General features: G+C 39.9%; 1 protein-coding gene across 21 annotated transcripts in view; it reads right to left on the bottom strand.

Annotated features, from left to right (window-relative positions):
- PDE4DIP (myomegalin) overlaps nt 1-16,117 on the bottom strand; it is a 245,740-nt gene that overhangs the window by 88,819 nt on the left and 140,804 nt on the right. For 10 of the 21 annotated variants that reach the window (XM_057500604.1, XM_057500606.1, XM_057500612.1 and 7 more), the window contains exon 1: nt 5,658-7,314. The exons of the other annotated variants lie outside the window; for them this stretch is intronic. In XM_057500604.1, the coding sequence (XP_057356587.1) occupies nt 5,658-6,782 (1,125 nt within the window). In that variant the 5' untranslated portion in view covers nt 6,783-7,314. Of the gene's footprint in view, nt 1-5,657; nt 7,315-16,117 lie in introns of those variants that run through there. 21 annotated transcript variants of the gene reach the window in all.

Here is a 16,117-nt window from a genome sequence, read left to right as displayed (position 1 = left end):
CCTGACTTTTCTGTAAATTTGATATTTGAAAATGAAAAGTAAAACAAAAATAAATGTAAAACTCCATAGTGGTCTGGGAAGGAGGTATGTTTTATAGGAATATCAATTCACCAAAAGGATTCAGAAGAAAAGACTCATTATTTCTATATGGGATGATCAATTAGACTAGGATAAACTTATTGAACTGTACCTAATATTCACTATGAGCTAAGAGTATTAAAATAACTTTAGTAATTCACTGTGGCATTAAATTCCATCTCCTCTCTCCACCTCCAATTAGGAAAAATACAAATCCATTAGGAAGACCAAAAAAAGCAAGTGTTATTCATTTTTTTCCCCCCTCACACTTTGTTTTTGGCATTAAAAAAATTTTTTATTTGAGGTAGGTACATACAATAAAATGCACAAATCTTAGTGTACAGCTTGATGGGTTATGGTATGTATATACACTTCTGTAACCATAGCCCTGATCAAAGTATCAAACATTCTCACTGATTTCCCCCCTTCACCTATCTCATCCAACCCCTTTCCCTCACACTTCCCAACTCTGATCACCACCTTCCACAGATTAGTTTATGTTAAATCCCTTCCTGCCAGCAACTGGCTGGAAGTAAATCATTTCAGAAGAAAACTCTCTTCTCTTCTCCCACTGATATGTATCAATTCTTAAAATATCTGCTAAATACCACAATATGCAAAGCACTGTGGGATTTGGAGTGGGGAGCTACATAACAAAGGAACAAGGAAATATACAAACAATCATAGTGACAGGCTCTCTATGCTGTGAAGTAGTAAATAAAGCCTGATAAAGTGGTTAAGTTACTCTAAATTGGTTGACCAGTGAAAGGTCTCTATAGAGCAGCCTCTAAAAGGAGATCCACATGACAAAAAAAAAAACAGTCCTGCAAAGATCTACAGAAGAACAATCTAGGTAGAGGCAGCTAATGGAAAAGACCCAGGTAGGTATAAGCCAGGAGAGAAAGGCCTATGTGGCAATATTTGCACTTTCCAATACAAATATAATGTCAGCCATATATATAACTTTAAGTTTTCTAGTAACTTCATTAACTAAAGTAAAAAAAAACAGGTGAACTTATTTTTAATAAAACTTTGTATTTGATCCAATATATTGTATCAAAAAGAGTATCATAAACATACAATTATTAACAAAACACTTCACATTCTTTTCATACTAAGTCTTTGAAATTAGGGGTATATTTCACAGCATATCTCAATTCAGACTAGCCCCAGTTCAAATGCTCAATAACTACAGAAGGCTAGTGGCCTTGCGCGATAGCGCAGGGCTACAGCATAATGGGCATAGGGGAGAGTAATACACAATGAAGCAGAAAGGCAGGCAGGCGCCAGGCCACACGAAGCTCCTGTACACCAAGGTTACAGGAGCTGGGTGTCATTCGCATTGAAATGAGAATGGACTGCAGTGTTTTTAACAGAAAAGTAATCCAATCATACTTAAATTTTAAAAAGCTCACACTATAGCTGCTCTGTGGTGAATGGGTTGCTGGGGAGCATGTGCAGAAACAGGGAGCCCAGGTAGGAGGCTGCTGCAGTTCTGTGGGTGAAAGGTAACAGTGGCTTCGATTATAAAGGGAGGGGAAGAGAAATGGATGGATTTGGATGTTTCCAGTAACTTTTCTTGTCAGGTATTTTTCAAATTTAAACTGTAACAAGCAGAATTAAGAAAATAGCTTCAAGTTTAAAATGGCTGGGAAGGCAGTCATATTTAATCACTTTAAACCAAAGAATCTGAGAGCTGTGAAGGAAACTTTATAAAGTAAACATCTGGTCAAATCCCATCTTACATTTGAGGAAATGGAAACTTAGAGAAGTAATTTGTCCAACTTACACAGGAAATCAGGAAAAGGATTCAATTAAACCAAATGCACTTCAATTGGTAATGTATCTCTCTCATCTCTGTAAACCCATTGCCTACAATAATGCCTGAAAAATTGCAGGGACCAAAAGTTTTTGTTTAATATGTGAACAAGATTAACAAAAACAGGCCTGTCTCCTGACTCCCAGGCCAATGTTCTAATCTAAATAAGATCAAGTAGACAGATATCTAATTTAGGTATTTCAACAGCAACTTTAAAGCCAAAGGATGCTACAGAAAAGTACATAATGAATCTGGACCTCATCTGAACCCATCCTGGCATGAATAATTATAGGAAACCCCTAATTCTATAAATGTAAGGTATTGACCTAAAGGCTGGAAGATGTTTCTTTATTCATAATACTTTATCATTTTGTATCTCAGAAAAATGTGCTTCAAACGACAGCCTGCCGAAAGAGCACTTAGCAAAGTCCCACTGAGTCAATAGCTCATAATGAAGTCTTGTAAAGTATCACATGCATAAGCCAATCACTCCTATGAAGACTTTATTAGAGCCTGAAATCCCTAATACTTGATTTACTTAATCAGTGTTAATCTCCACAGTGTCAGTTACTAAAATCATACTGTAAGAATAATGTAATTTTAAATTAAGTTGCTTTTGACTCAGGACAAATGCTTCCTAGTTTCAGAGAAGAGAACTGCTTCCAGGCCTTCTGTTGCATGATGTAAGACCTTTAGGCTAAAAGGCAGTTATTTAGATCCTTTCCGTTAATAGCTTTTTTCTTGGCACTTCCCTAGTTCTCACAGTAGCAAGTCATAGATTTCAAACTGCTATAATTTTCTATCCTAATTTTAATAAAAGATACCAGAAGAACCATCAACTAGCATAAAATTAAAAGCCGAATCTTTGATCAACATCTAATGCTTATACCTTCCAAAGGGCCTGATACAGGTCATGTAGCTAAATTATGAGAGGGCTAGATTTACCACTGTCACACTGGAGCTGACCCTGGCATTACAAGGCTTGAAGCAAAGATCTTCTTATCTTCAGGCACACATTCTATAGAAGGCAAATAAAGAATTTGCATAGTATCAGAAAATTAGTAAGCAGGAAAACTACACTGTTTCTGTTTTTCTTTAATGTAGGAAAAAAGGAAAAGAAAGAAAGAAAAAGAAGGAAAGCAATCAGGAGGAATTCTAATGGTGATATTTAATAGTGCATAGAATGGGAAATGGAGAGCATTAAACAAAGGAATCAAAATGACCTTACAGAACAATCTCACTCTTCAGGATAAGAGCTTTCTTCATATTTAGGGTAGAATTTAATTGAAGGAATTTTTTTCTTTCATGATTTTTTCTTTCTACAAACTAAAACAAGAACTAGAAAAATAACTTACATGTATTTCTATTCTTTCCACACTGGTTCAGAGAAACAGACAAAACCCGTCTGCCTTTGTCCCATTTAGCTCTGGTTTTGCCATAAAGCCCAACAGGCTTTAAGGAGCTTAAAAATCAACCAAACTTAACAAATCAAGGGTCCAAAATACACATTTTATTTACAAACACTTAGAACCAAATTTATCTATTCCCCCACATCTTTAATTACTGGAGAAAATCACATAGTAATTAAACACCATGATTCTTCAAGCTGAATGTTTCTTCCTCTTCTTGATGTTTATCCTACAAATACTAAAGAATGTAAGCCAGGTGACAGCAGAATGGTCAAACACCACTATTTTAAAGGTCTATTTTTCTAATGGACAAATATAAAAAAGTAAAAGGACTTGACATAAAGATACAGTTATCATGGTTTAAATGTGCTCACTAGAAGGACAATTTTCTTCACAGAATCCCTAAAGAATCCTCCTGGAATCCTTAGGTTATAGAAAAAGGGCTCTTCATTTAAAATAACTATTTATTTAATTCTATGTACATCAGGCAATGTGGTTTAATATATAGAATAAAAAGGTCTTGGCTGAGTGAGAATGGTTAGGAATCTTTAGCTCTCTCTGGGCTGTTACTGAAACCACAAGCTTTCCATATCTCTAAATTGCAAGGGTGTATGAGATGATCTTAAAATTCTGATCAATTCCAAAATTTGTTGAGTCCAGGCACCAAAAGAGAGTATTTTTAATTAAACGTGGAGAAAAAACTCTTGTTTGCCTGTAATTTTCTAAGTCTTTACCTTTCTACAGTATTTGCCACGTTTGAGGGCAGAAAAAAATACATCATTAACCCATCAACTTGCCCAAACTACTTTTAGTTTCTAGTTTGAAAACACTGTGCTTAATTTGTAACAGTATGTCTGGTCAGGGAACACTGTAAAACCCAAAGTTAGCTGTGAAACTCCACTGACAGAAAAAGAAGCAGAAGTACACAATCATGAGGCATACTAAACATTCTGTACAAATGAAAACACACTTAAATTTTTTGATATTCATACTTTTTCATAACACTTGCATATACACTCATTCTGGCAATTTTGACAATTCTCCCATTTTCTGCTGTTCTTACTGTGATGTAAATATATGCAATAGAACTACTTTTCAAAAATTTCACGTGACTATCAATTTCATTTATTATTGAACTCTAAGTTTCTAAGATGTTGACTGGAAGCAGGCTTTCCAAAAACATCTTCTAGATTGTCCGCCCTTGTAATGTATCACAAAGAATTTGTAACAACTGTGCAACACAGAGAAGACAAGTAGTGATTTTACAGCATCTTACTACGCTGATGGGCAGTGACCGTGAAGGGGTATGTGGGGGGGACTTGGTGAAGGGAGGAGCCTAGTAAACATAATGTTCTTCATGTAATTGTAGATTAATGATGCCAAACTAACTAACTAACTAAATAAATAAAGAATTTGTATCAAGTAGAACGTGCCAGATGTTTCACAAAGTTGAGTCTACCATTTACTGTTGGCATAGAAACGAAATAGCATCTGTCAGGTCCCTGTATATAGGGGGTTGGTATGAATCAATTAGGCAGGTATGAATAGCTCAAATTAAGATCAACTGCCATCTTCTTAGTCATTAAGAAATTTAAAGTATAATGGATGAAATTCTTCTCTCGCCCAATAATGAATGAATCCTTACATGAAACATCTTCTAATAGTGCTCGTCAACACAAGAGCTATGAACGGTTTTCAACTTAACATTTTAAATGACAACACCTGAATTCTCAAGTCTCTTTTATGAAATCATTAGTACTCAAATGACCTATTAATTTATTATAAAGTATTGCCCAGATGTCACAATACTTTGGTGGATTAATAGGTTTCCCCAAACCTTTACCCAATGCTCTAATCAGTTTGAGGTACACCTGGGGATCAAAGGCTTAATAACTTTACGAAGAACTAACCAACTAGAGAACTAACTCCCTTAGAGAATGAGAAAAAGCATCTACAAATCTAAAAATGAAAACAAAACAAAAAAAGAAGTGTGGAGTAGAGGACAAGGGAAGAGGGAAGAGTTCTGGTGTCAAAAACAAGATCAAGTGCCTTTTTATAGAGTAATAGTGAATTAGGAATCTTTCTTTTTTTTAAATAGGTCTGCAATTTTGATAATAATGGCAAGGCCAATTATAGATGTTAGATGATAGATGTTGTAGGATTGTGAAAAATTACTTGAGTGTGAATTATATTTACTAAATGGGACTCAAGCAAAAGGTGCAGCAAAAATGGACTCAATGATTAATTTTCTCAAGTCTATAATATTATTAATCTTCACCTAGACAGAAATCATGTGAAGCCTGAGGCCAGCTAACTAGAATCAGAAGGCACTAGGTAGCCATTTTGTATACCTGGACCCGGAGTGGCAAATAATCTTCATAGAGATCATCCCACAGCTCTTGCAGGTCTGAAATCTCCAAGGGATAACTCACAGGTGTCTTGTAAAGGGGTTTCAAAGACCTGTTACAGAACCCGGAACCAACTCCATCTGTCACGATATGGCCAGGCCTGGCACCAGGTGGGCTGGATTTCACTGGAATAGGAAGCTTGCTCCCTCGTGGGCTCTGGATGGGTTTATAATCTAGGCCTTTAATCATGCTTAGAGCTAGCTCCAGCCTGTGGTTGCACATAGGCTGCAAAGCCTGTTCATCTGAACAACAGTCACATTTTACAGGTTCCTTTGCACTTCTCTCAGTCTCCTCGTCCTTTTGCTGTGGAGGACTAGCCTGGACACTTGCATCCAAAGATTCCACAGAGGATCCCGGTGTCTCTTCCTCCATGCTTTCTCCATCTGGGTTTATCTTAGCACTTGGTAAGTCCGATGGCCCGAGCTCAGATAATGCTGGTTCTTCGGTGCAAATGCTAGTGGACCACCTGGTGGAAGGGCCACACGAAATACTTTTAGCCACCTTTCGAGGCACCTTACAAACGGCTTCATAGTCAGAATCAGCAACCCGCAAAGCTGCACAGCCACGGCATCTCCTGGGTCGGTTTCCAGGGCCTTCCGAAGCATGGCAGCTGTGTAGCTCCTGAATCTGATCCTCATTTTCTACCCAACACTCAAACCCTGAATAGGCAAAGTCTTCCTGGAGCAACGCCGAGTATCTCACATCGGGTAAGCCGGAAATGTCAACCGTCCCATTCCCCGCCTTAATCTCCACGCCAGAGTCATCGTTATTCTTCCTATACATGCTAGCAATGCAGAACTTGAGGCGGTCCTTTTCTAGCAGCAGCTTCTGCAAGCGCTCAATAGAAAGGGCTTCGATCCGAGCAATAACGGTGTCGAATCTATAGATCCGATCAAGCATGAAGGCACACTTGCTGCAAGCAAACTCGGCTTTGCCATCGCGGGAGACATCCTTGCCCAGGACGTGCGAAAGCAGAACCTGGAGGTTGAGCTTGGATGCCGTGTGGAAGATCCAGCGCCGCTGGTTTCCGCAAAGCTCCCGGGCACAGATCCTGCAAATCTCCTTCATCTTCCCTCCTGGCGGTGGCCGTGCTTCCCTGAGGCTGCTGCTGCTCGGCGCTCACTCACTGGCCCTCGGTTGCACTCCGTCTCCTTCGGTGGCCTCCGGCTTGCATGGCACAGCCCAGTGGGGTCCCCGCTGCGCAGGGGCGCACCTCTGCCGCTCGCGTGCGGGCTCCGGGTACCGGAGTAGGCAGCCCCGCCCCTCGGGGAGGGGGCGGGTATAGAAACGCCTTGGGGGGGATGCTGAGTGGCAGCGGAGCAGGCCGCGCCCAGAACCTGCCTGGTCTCCTCCAGCTGTGTCTCCCAGCACCGGCCGCGTCCTCAACGTCCTCCCTTTTCGCAGGCTGGGTTCGCAGTACACTAGCGGCCGCCCGCAGCTGACGCAAATGCTCGGAGATTAAGGATCAGATTTCAAGATGGCGCCAGCCGCTGGACGCCCGAGGCCGCCGGTAGGTTCCTCTGGGAGCGGTAGTCCCGGAGGCCGGCTCCCCGCTCTGCGCATGCGGAGTGGCGAGCGCGCTCGCCTCGCCCCAAATCCCCGCACCGCGCCTCGGGGCTGAAGCCAAACTAGGCTCAGGGGGGTGGGGGGGCCGAGTGCAGAGCGGGATGAATACTGACTCCTGCCAGGCCCCCTTCATCTGCTAGGATTTCACCCCAGAAGCGCACCAGTTCCCTCTAAAATCCTCCCTCTCGCTGGAGCGGGATGTCCGGAGGCTCTGCGTCGGGAGGAGAAAGCTGAATCCCCTCCCCCTCTCTCCGCGGGTGTGTGCCACGTACTCAGGCTGGAACAGCCTGGCAGGGCCGCTAGGTACCGCTGCGCGCCGCCTCCCTCCCGCCTGCAATATCACCGCTTTCCCTACCCGGTTAGGTGCCTCGATTAAAAGGCCCTGGGGCTGCAGAGGGGGAGGGGCGAAAGGGTTGATAAACCAGAGGAGTAAGGTACGGCGGTTTTTAAAAGGTGCCGTTCAACCTCTCCCTCGACTATTGATAGTATTAGAAAAGATGACAAGTGTTTCTCCCCTCGCGTGTTGGGGGTAGGGCATAGGTTTGGGACCCCTGAATGATTTGCCCGTTTTTAGAAAAGAAATCAAGAGAGGGTACAAAACAGTCACCTTAGAAAGAGTCCCGTAAATACCACGTGAATGCAGCTGGTTAATTAAGATTTTGAAGATAATAGAAAATGGGCTTTTTCAGCAATGTAGACACCTGATTGCTGATTACCACTACCACATTCTCTTTCAGGTTCGGATGGACTACAGTCCTTATTTTGGGGTTGGGGAGGGTAGACAAACACTAGAACAAAAGACCTAGCTTTTTTGAGCAAGAGTCCAGAGTGTGAGGGAGTGCTGCTCTGCAGAACTAGGGCTGGGAATTTCACTGACTTCAGTTAGTACCCTGTCTTATTAAACACTGTATAGTTGTAAGTCACCCCACCCTTGTGTATAGAACTTGGAATGCACACAAAGAGTGGAAGGGAGCTAGAGCTCTGACTAGGAGAAATCCGGTGTCAGCCTCTTTTATAATAAAGAATTCTTGACTTGAGGGGCATGCAGACCCCAGATGAGAAGGAAAACAGCCTCAGCAATTACCTGGAATACCCCCAAAACAGGGCATTTGCCAGTTAAAATAATGCTAAATTTCACTAACTTGACTTTGTGAGAGATCAAGGCAGCAACAGTTTAAATATTTCTGAACCTCTTCTCCAGAACAGAGCCCATACTCCTAAACCTGGAGACATTCAAATGCCTTCAATGCCAACTCATAATGAGCCCCCAAATTTATGAACGATTAAATGAGATGACTTAGAGGAAGTACTTTCACAGTGCTTGGCTCATTAAATTTAATACTAGCTAATATTGTCATTTTAATATTATAATAATATTTTTAACTAACTTAAAAACTTTATGGGGCCCTGAACACGTAAGATTGTATTGTTCCCTTAAGCACTAAAAACAAAAATCTTAGGAGTTCCATGGTGAGAGAGGACAGTCCTTAGAGCTTTGGGCTTTGTAAGCTACAGAACTTTTCACATGAGATTTCACCTAAATATGCATGTTCTGGCCCTAAAGTCAAGAATGTAAAATAGAGTTCCACGTAAAATTCACAACAGCTTCATTTTTGCGTGCCTCTAGGTATATGAGCTTCAACGTCATAAGAAATTAAACTTTGGACTCTATAGTGAGCTATAACAAGGCAAGGGTTTCTGGCCTCACCCTACTGACAGACTGCCTGCCTGCCGGGACACCACTGTGCTGTGCAGTCTTAAGTGTCTGAAGCACAGGGAGGACTCAAAGATCTATAGAACTGAAAATTAAGATGTTAACCAAGGCCTCATCTTTGACTGTCATTGCAAGTTATGTTTCCATTACATTTCCTGTTGGGGAAAAAGCTAAAGAAACAAAGTGCTTTTCAGTAGCAAACTAAATAATACTTTGTATTATTCTCTATTCCTTAATAAGATTTTTGCATCTGACTGGTAGTCCCTAAACTTTAATAGCAATATGTAGGTAGCATGGTGTAGAAGTGCAAGTCAGTACAAATGGAGAAAAGATAATTTACCATTGAAGAATGTATTTGCTAAGTATAAGATCAATGTACTGAAAGCGAGAGCTATAAATATCTAGGCTTCCCAAAACTGAAGGAACAAAACAGCAGGAGACTCAGACTCCAAGAAGGGACTAGCTGTTACCAAACAGGAGGAGTGTGGGAGGGTGGGTGGTTAGGGAGGGAGAATGGGATTGAGGGGTATTATGTTTAGTACACATGGTGTGGGGGGTTACAGGGAAAACTGTAGCACAGAGAAGGCAAATAGTGAATCTGTGGCATCTTACTACACTGATGGACAGTGACTGCAAAGGGGAATGGGTGGGGACTTGATAATATGGGTAAATGTAGTAACCACATTGTATTTTCACGTGAAACCTTTGTAAGAGTGTATATCAATAATACCTTAATGAAAATTTTTTTAAAAATCTAGGCTTCCAAAAACAGATAGGAGTAAACCACTCAACAGTCAAAGGAAATTTAATACAGCACTCTACTTACTCCTAAAGAAAAAATTTTAAAACAATATCTCAAAGTGGATAGTAAACTATAGACTAGAACTAGTCCTAACATGATCATTTAGTATTATATCATTGAATCTCAAATAAAAGATCATTGGTATATAAATAACAACACTTGAAAATAGAAAATATAAACCTTATAAGAAAAATTATGTGATAATAAAATCAGTACTTTGGAAGGGATTAAAGATGGTGGTGTAAGAGGTGAGACAGAGGCTTCCTTCTAAAACCACATATAATACAAAAATATAATTAATACAACTAACCCTGAGAGCAACAGGAAAGAGGACTGTGCCAGACTGTATACACCTGGAGAAAAGAGAAGACCTCATCGAATGGGGTAATGTACCAAAGCTGTGGCCTGGCGGGACCCAAGCCCTTCCCCCACCCCAGCTCACCAACAGGAGGAAGAGAAACAGAGCGGGGGAGGGAGTGGAGGCCTGGGACTGCTGAATACCTAACTCCGGGATCTGCTCTGGGAACACAAACCTACATTTCATGGTGCTTTCATGATACTCTCATGATTATGGGGTTGGAAAGCTGAGACAGGCAAAATTCCTGGAGAGACTGAGATTCCAGCCTCTTGTGGAAAGCAGGGATCCATATCCAGCTGCTCTGGGACAAAAGCTTATACCTGTGTGCTCGGCCCACTGGTTCAGGCAGTGGAGACAAGCATAGCAACCGGGAAGCAGAAAACAGCTCTTTCCTCCCCTCAGGCACCAATACCGTTCCCCTGTGACCACTGACATTGCCTCAGAGTCTGAGCAGCTCCAGAGGGTACAGTTTCTGGACACTAGAGGGTACCATATACAAATATGAAACGCCAAAGGAACCTGATTCAGAGTAAAATTATTAATACAACTCCCAAGAAAGATTTAAATAACATGGACCTCATAACTCTTCCTGAAAGGGAGTTCAAAATGAACATCATTAAAATGCTCATGGAGGGATGGAAAGATATTCAAGAACTCAGGAATGAATTCCGGTTGGAGATCCAATCATTGAACAGCACAACGGAGGGTATTAAAAGCAGGTTGGATATGGTGGAGGAGATTATAAATGAAAAAGAAACTAGAGAAGAGAAATACAAAGAAGCTGAGGAACAGAGAGAAAAAAGGATCTCTAAGAATGAAAGAATATAGAGAGAACTGTGTGACCAATCCAAGCAGAACAATATTCGCATTATAGGGATACCAGATGAAGAGAGAGAGAGAAAGGGATAGAAAGTGTCTTTGAGGAGGCAGTTGCTGAAAACTCCCCAATCTGGGGGAGGAGATAGTCTCTCAGGCAATGGAGAACCACAGATCTCCCAACACAAGGGACCCAAGGAAAACAACACCAAGACATATAGTAATTAGAATGGCAAAGATCAAGGATAAGGACAGACTATTAAAAGCAGTCAGAGAGAGAAATAAGATCACGTACAAAGGAAAGTCCATCAGGCTAACATAAGACTTCTCAGCAGAAACCTTACAGGCCAGAAGAGAGTGGCATGATGTATTTAATGTAATAAAGCAGAAGGGCCTGGAACCAAGATTATTTTATCCGGCTAAATTATGATTTAAATTTGAAGGAGGGATTAAACAATTTCCAGATAAGCAAAAGCTGAGAGAATTTACCTCCCACAAACCATCTCTACAGTGTATTTTGGAGGGACTGCTATAGATGAAAGTGTTCCTAAGGTTTAATAGCTGTCACCAGAGGTTATAAAACCGCATAAAGAAAGTAGAACAGCTAATTACTAAGCAAATGCAAAATTAAGTTAACTAACCCCAAAGTCAAGGGATACACAAACAGCACAGAATATGATACGTAATATATAAAGAATGGAGGAGGAAAAAAAGGAGGAGAAAAAGAAAAGAACCTTTAGATTGTATTTGTAATAGCATATTAAATGAGTTAAGTTAGACTGTTAGACAGTAAGGAAGTTAACCTTGAACCTTTGGTAACCACAAATCTAAAGCCTGCAATGGCAATAAGTACATATCTACTGATAATCACCCTAAATGGAAATGGACTGAATGCACCAATCAAAAGACACAGAGTCACTGTATGGATAAAAAAAACAAGACCCATCTATATGCTGCCTACAAGAGACTCACTTTAAACCCAAAGACATACACAGACTAAAAGTGAAGGGATGGAAAAAGATATTTCATGCAACTAATAGAGAGAAAAAAGCAGGAGTTGCAGTACTTGTACCAGACAAAATAGACATCAAAAAAAGACAGTCACAAGAGACAAAGAAGGCCATTACATAACGAAAAAGGGGTCAAGCCCAACACAGGAGCACCTGCATATGTGAAACAAATACTAACAGACTTAAAAGAGGAAATAGAATGCAATGCATTCATTCTAGGAGACTTCAACACTCCACTCACTCTGAAGGACAGATTAATCAGACAGAAGATAAGTAAGGACACAGAGGCACTGAACAACACAATAGAAGAGATGGACCTAACAGACATCTACAGAACTCTACACCCAAACGCAGCAGAATGCACATTCTTCTCAAGTGCACATGGAACATTTTCAAGAATAGATCATATACTAGGCCACAAAAAAAGCCTCAGTAAATTAAAAAAGATTGAAATTGTACCAACCAGTTTCTCAGACCACAAAGGTATGAAACTAGAAATAAATTACACAAAGAAAATGAAAAATCCCACAAACACACGGAGGCTTCACAACATGCTCCTAAATAACCAATGGATCAATGACCAAATAAAAACAGAGATCATGCAATATATGGAGACAAATGACAACAATAATTCAACACCGCAAAATCTGTGGGACACAGTGAAGGCTATGCCAAGAGGAAAGTATATTGCAACAGAGGCCTACCTCAGGAAAGAACAATCCCGTATAAGCAGTCTAAACTCACAATTAAGGAAACTAGAAAAAGAACAAATGAGGCCCAAAGTCAGCAGAAGGAGGGACATAATAAACATGAGAGCAGAAATAAATAAAATCAAGAAGAATAAAACAATAGAAAGAATCAATGAAAGCAAGAGTTGGTTCTTTGAGAAAATAAACAAAATAGATAAACCCCTAGCCAGAGTTATCAAGAAAAAAAGAGTCTACACACATAAACAGAATCAGAAATGAGAATGGAAAAAATCACTACGGACACCACAGAAATACAAAGAATTATTAGAGAATACTATGAAAAATATGCTAACAAACTGGATAACCTAGAAGAAATGGACAACTTTCTAGAAAAGTACAACCTTCGAAGGCTGACCAAGGAAGAAACAGAAAATCTGAACAGACCAATTACCAGCAATTAAATTGAACTGGTAATCAAAAGACTACCTAAGAACAAAGTCCTTGGACCAAATGGCTTCACCACTGAATTTTATCAAACATTTAGTGAAAACCTAATACCCATCCCCCTTTAAAGTTTTCCAAAGAGTAGAAGAAGAGGGAATACTTCCAAACTCATTCTATGAGGCCTGCATCACTCTAATACCAAAACCAGGCAAAGATGCCACAAAAAAAGAAAATTACAGACCAATATCCGTCATGAACATAGACGCAAAAATACTCAACAAAATATTAGCAAACCGAATTCAAAAATACATAAAAAAGATCATCCATCATGATCAAGTAGGATTTACTCCAGGGATGCAAGGATGGTACAACATTCGAAAATCCATCAATATCATCCACTACATCAACAAAAAGGACAAAAACCACATGATCATCTCCATACATGCTGAAAAAGCATTTGACAAAATTCAACATCCATTCATGATAAAAACTCTGAACAAAATGGGTACAGAGGGCAAGTACCTCAACATAATAAAGGCCATATATGATAAACCCAGAGCCAACATCATACTTAACAGCAAGAAGCTGAAAGCTTTTCCTTTGAGATCGAGAACAAGACAGGGATGCCCACTTTCCCCACTTCTATTCAACATAGTACTGGAGGTCCTAGCCATGGCAATCAGACAAAACAAAGAAATACAAGGCATCCAGATTGGCAAGGAAGAAGTTAAACTGTCCCTGTTTGCAGATGATATGATATTGTACATAAAAAACCCTAAAGAATCCACTCCAAAACTACTAGAACTAGTATCTGAATTCAGCAAAGTTGCAGGATACAAAATTAATACACAGAAATCTGTGCCATTTCTATACACTCACAATAAACTAGCAGAGAGAGAAATAAGGAAAACAATTCCATTCACAGTTGCATCAAAAAGAATAAAATACCTAGGAGTAAGCCTAAACAAGGAAGTGAAAGACCTATACCCTGAAAACTACAAGACACTCTTAAGAGAAATTAAAGAAGATACCAATAAATGGAAACACATCCCGTGCTCATGGTTAGGAAGAATTAATATTGTCAAAATGGCCATCCTGCCTAAAGCAATCTATAGATTCAATGCAATTCCTATCAAAATACCAACAGCATTCTTCAATGAACTAGAGAAAATCATTCTAAAATTCATACAGAACCACAAAAGACCTCAAATAGCCAAAGCAATTCTGAGAAGGAAGAATAAAGCTGGGGGCATTACGCTCCCCAACTTCAAGCTCTACTACAAAGCCACAGTAATCAAGACAATTTGGTAGTGACACAAGAACAGACCCATAGACCAATGGAACAGACTAGAGAGCCCTGATATAAACTGAACCATATATGGTCAATTAATATATGATAAAGGAGCCATGGATATACAATGGGGAAATAACAGCCTCTTCAACAGCTGGTGTTGGCAAAACTGGACAGCTACATGTAAGAGAATGAAACTGGATTATTGTTTAACCCCATACACAAAAGTAAACTAAAAATGGATCAAAAACTTGAATGTAAGTCATGAAACCATAAAACTCTTAGAAGACAACATAGGCAAGCATCTCCTGAATATAAGCATGAGCAACTTCTTCCTGAATGCATCTCCTCGAGCAAGGGAAACAAAAGCAAAAATGAACTCATGGGACTACATCAAACTAAAAAGTTTCTGTACAACAAAGGACACCATCAACAGAATAAAAAGGCATCCTACAGTAGGGGAGAACATATTTGTAAATCACATATCTGACAAGGGGTTAACATCCAAAATATATAAAGAACTTACACGCCTCAACACCCAAAAAGCAAATAACCCAATTAAAAAATGGGCAGAGGATATGAAGAGACAGTTCACCAAAGAAGAAATTCATATGGCCAACAGACACATGAAAGATGCTCCTCATCACTAATCATCAGGGAAATGCAAATTAAAACCACAATGAGATATCACCTCACACCAGTAAGGATGGCCAGCATCGAAAAAACTAAGAACAACAAATGCTGGTGAGGATGCAGAGAAAGGGGAACCCTCCTACACTGCTGGTGGGAATGTAAGTCTGTTCAACCATTGTGGAAAGCAATATGGAGGTTCCTCAAAAAACTAAAAATAGACTTACCATTTGACCCAGGAATCCCGCTCCTTGGAATTTACCCAAAGAATACATCTCAGATTCAAAAAGACATATGCAACCCTATGTTTATCGCAGCACTTTTTACAATAGCCAAGATATGGAAGCAACCTAAGTGTCCATCAGTAGATGAATAGATAAAGAAGAGGTGGTACACATACACAATGGAATACTATTCAGCCATAAGAAAGAAACAAATCCTACCATTTACAACAACATGGATGGAGCTGGAGGAGATTATGCTCAATGAAATAAGCTAGGTGGAGAAAGACAAATGCCAAATGATTTCCCTCATTTGTGGAGTATAACAATGTAGCAAAACTGAAGGAACAAATTAGCAGCAGACTCAAAGACTCCAAGAAGGGACTAGTGGTTACCAAAGGGGAGGGGTGTGGGACAGTGGGTGGGAAGGGAGGGAGAAGGGGACTGAGGGCATTATGTTTAGTACACATGGTGTGGGGGACCACGGGGAGAACAGTGTAGCACAGAGAAGTCACACAGTGGATCTGTGGCATCTTACTACACTGATGGACAGTGATGCAAAGGGGTTTGGGTGGGGACTTGATAATATGGGTAAATATAGTAAACTCATTGTTTTTTCATGTGAAACCTTCATAAGAGTGTATATCAATCATACCTTAATAAAACATTTTAAAAATAAAAAAATTATAAATAATAAAATCAGTACTTCTTGGCCCTTATCAGTAGCATACTGGTTAAGATTTTGTATTTAGTTAACACTAGCTCCCTATGCGGAAGCAAGCACAATGGGCTGACTAGAAACATTTATTTTTATTCTGTATACCATGTGTCATTTGAATTTTTGGCAATTAATGTGTGTTCT

This window comes from Manis pentadactyla, chromosome 4, assembly GCF_030020395.1.
Source record: "Manis pentadactyla isolate mManPen7 chromosome 4, mManPen7.hap1, whole genome shotgun sequence".
Lineage (NCBI taxonomy): Eukaryota > Metazoa > Chordata > Mammalia > Pholidota > Manidae > Manis > Manis pentadactyla.
Note: the sequence above shows the minus strand (reverse complement) of the source record. Positions and strands in the feature narration are given on the sequence as shown.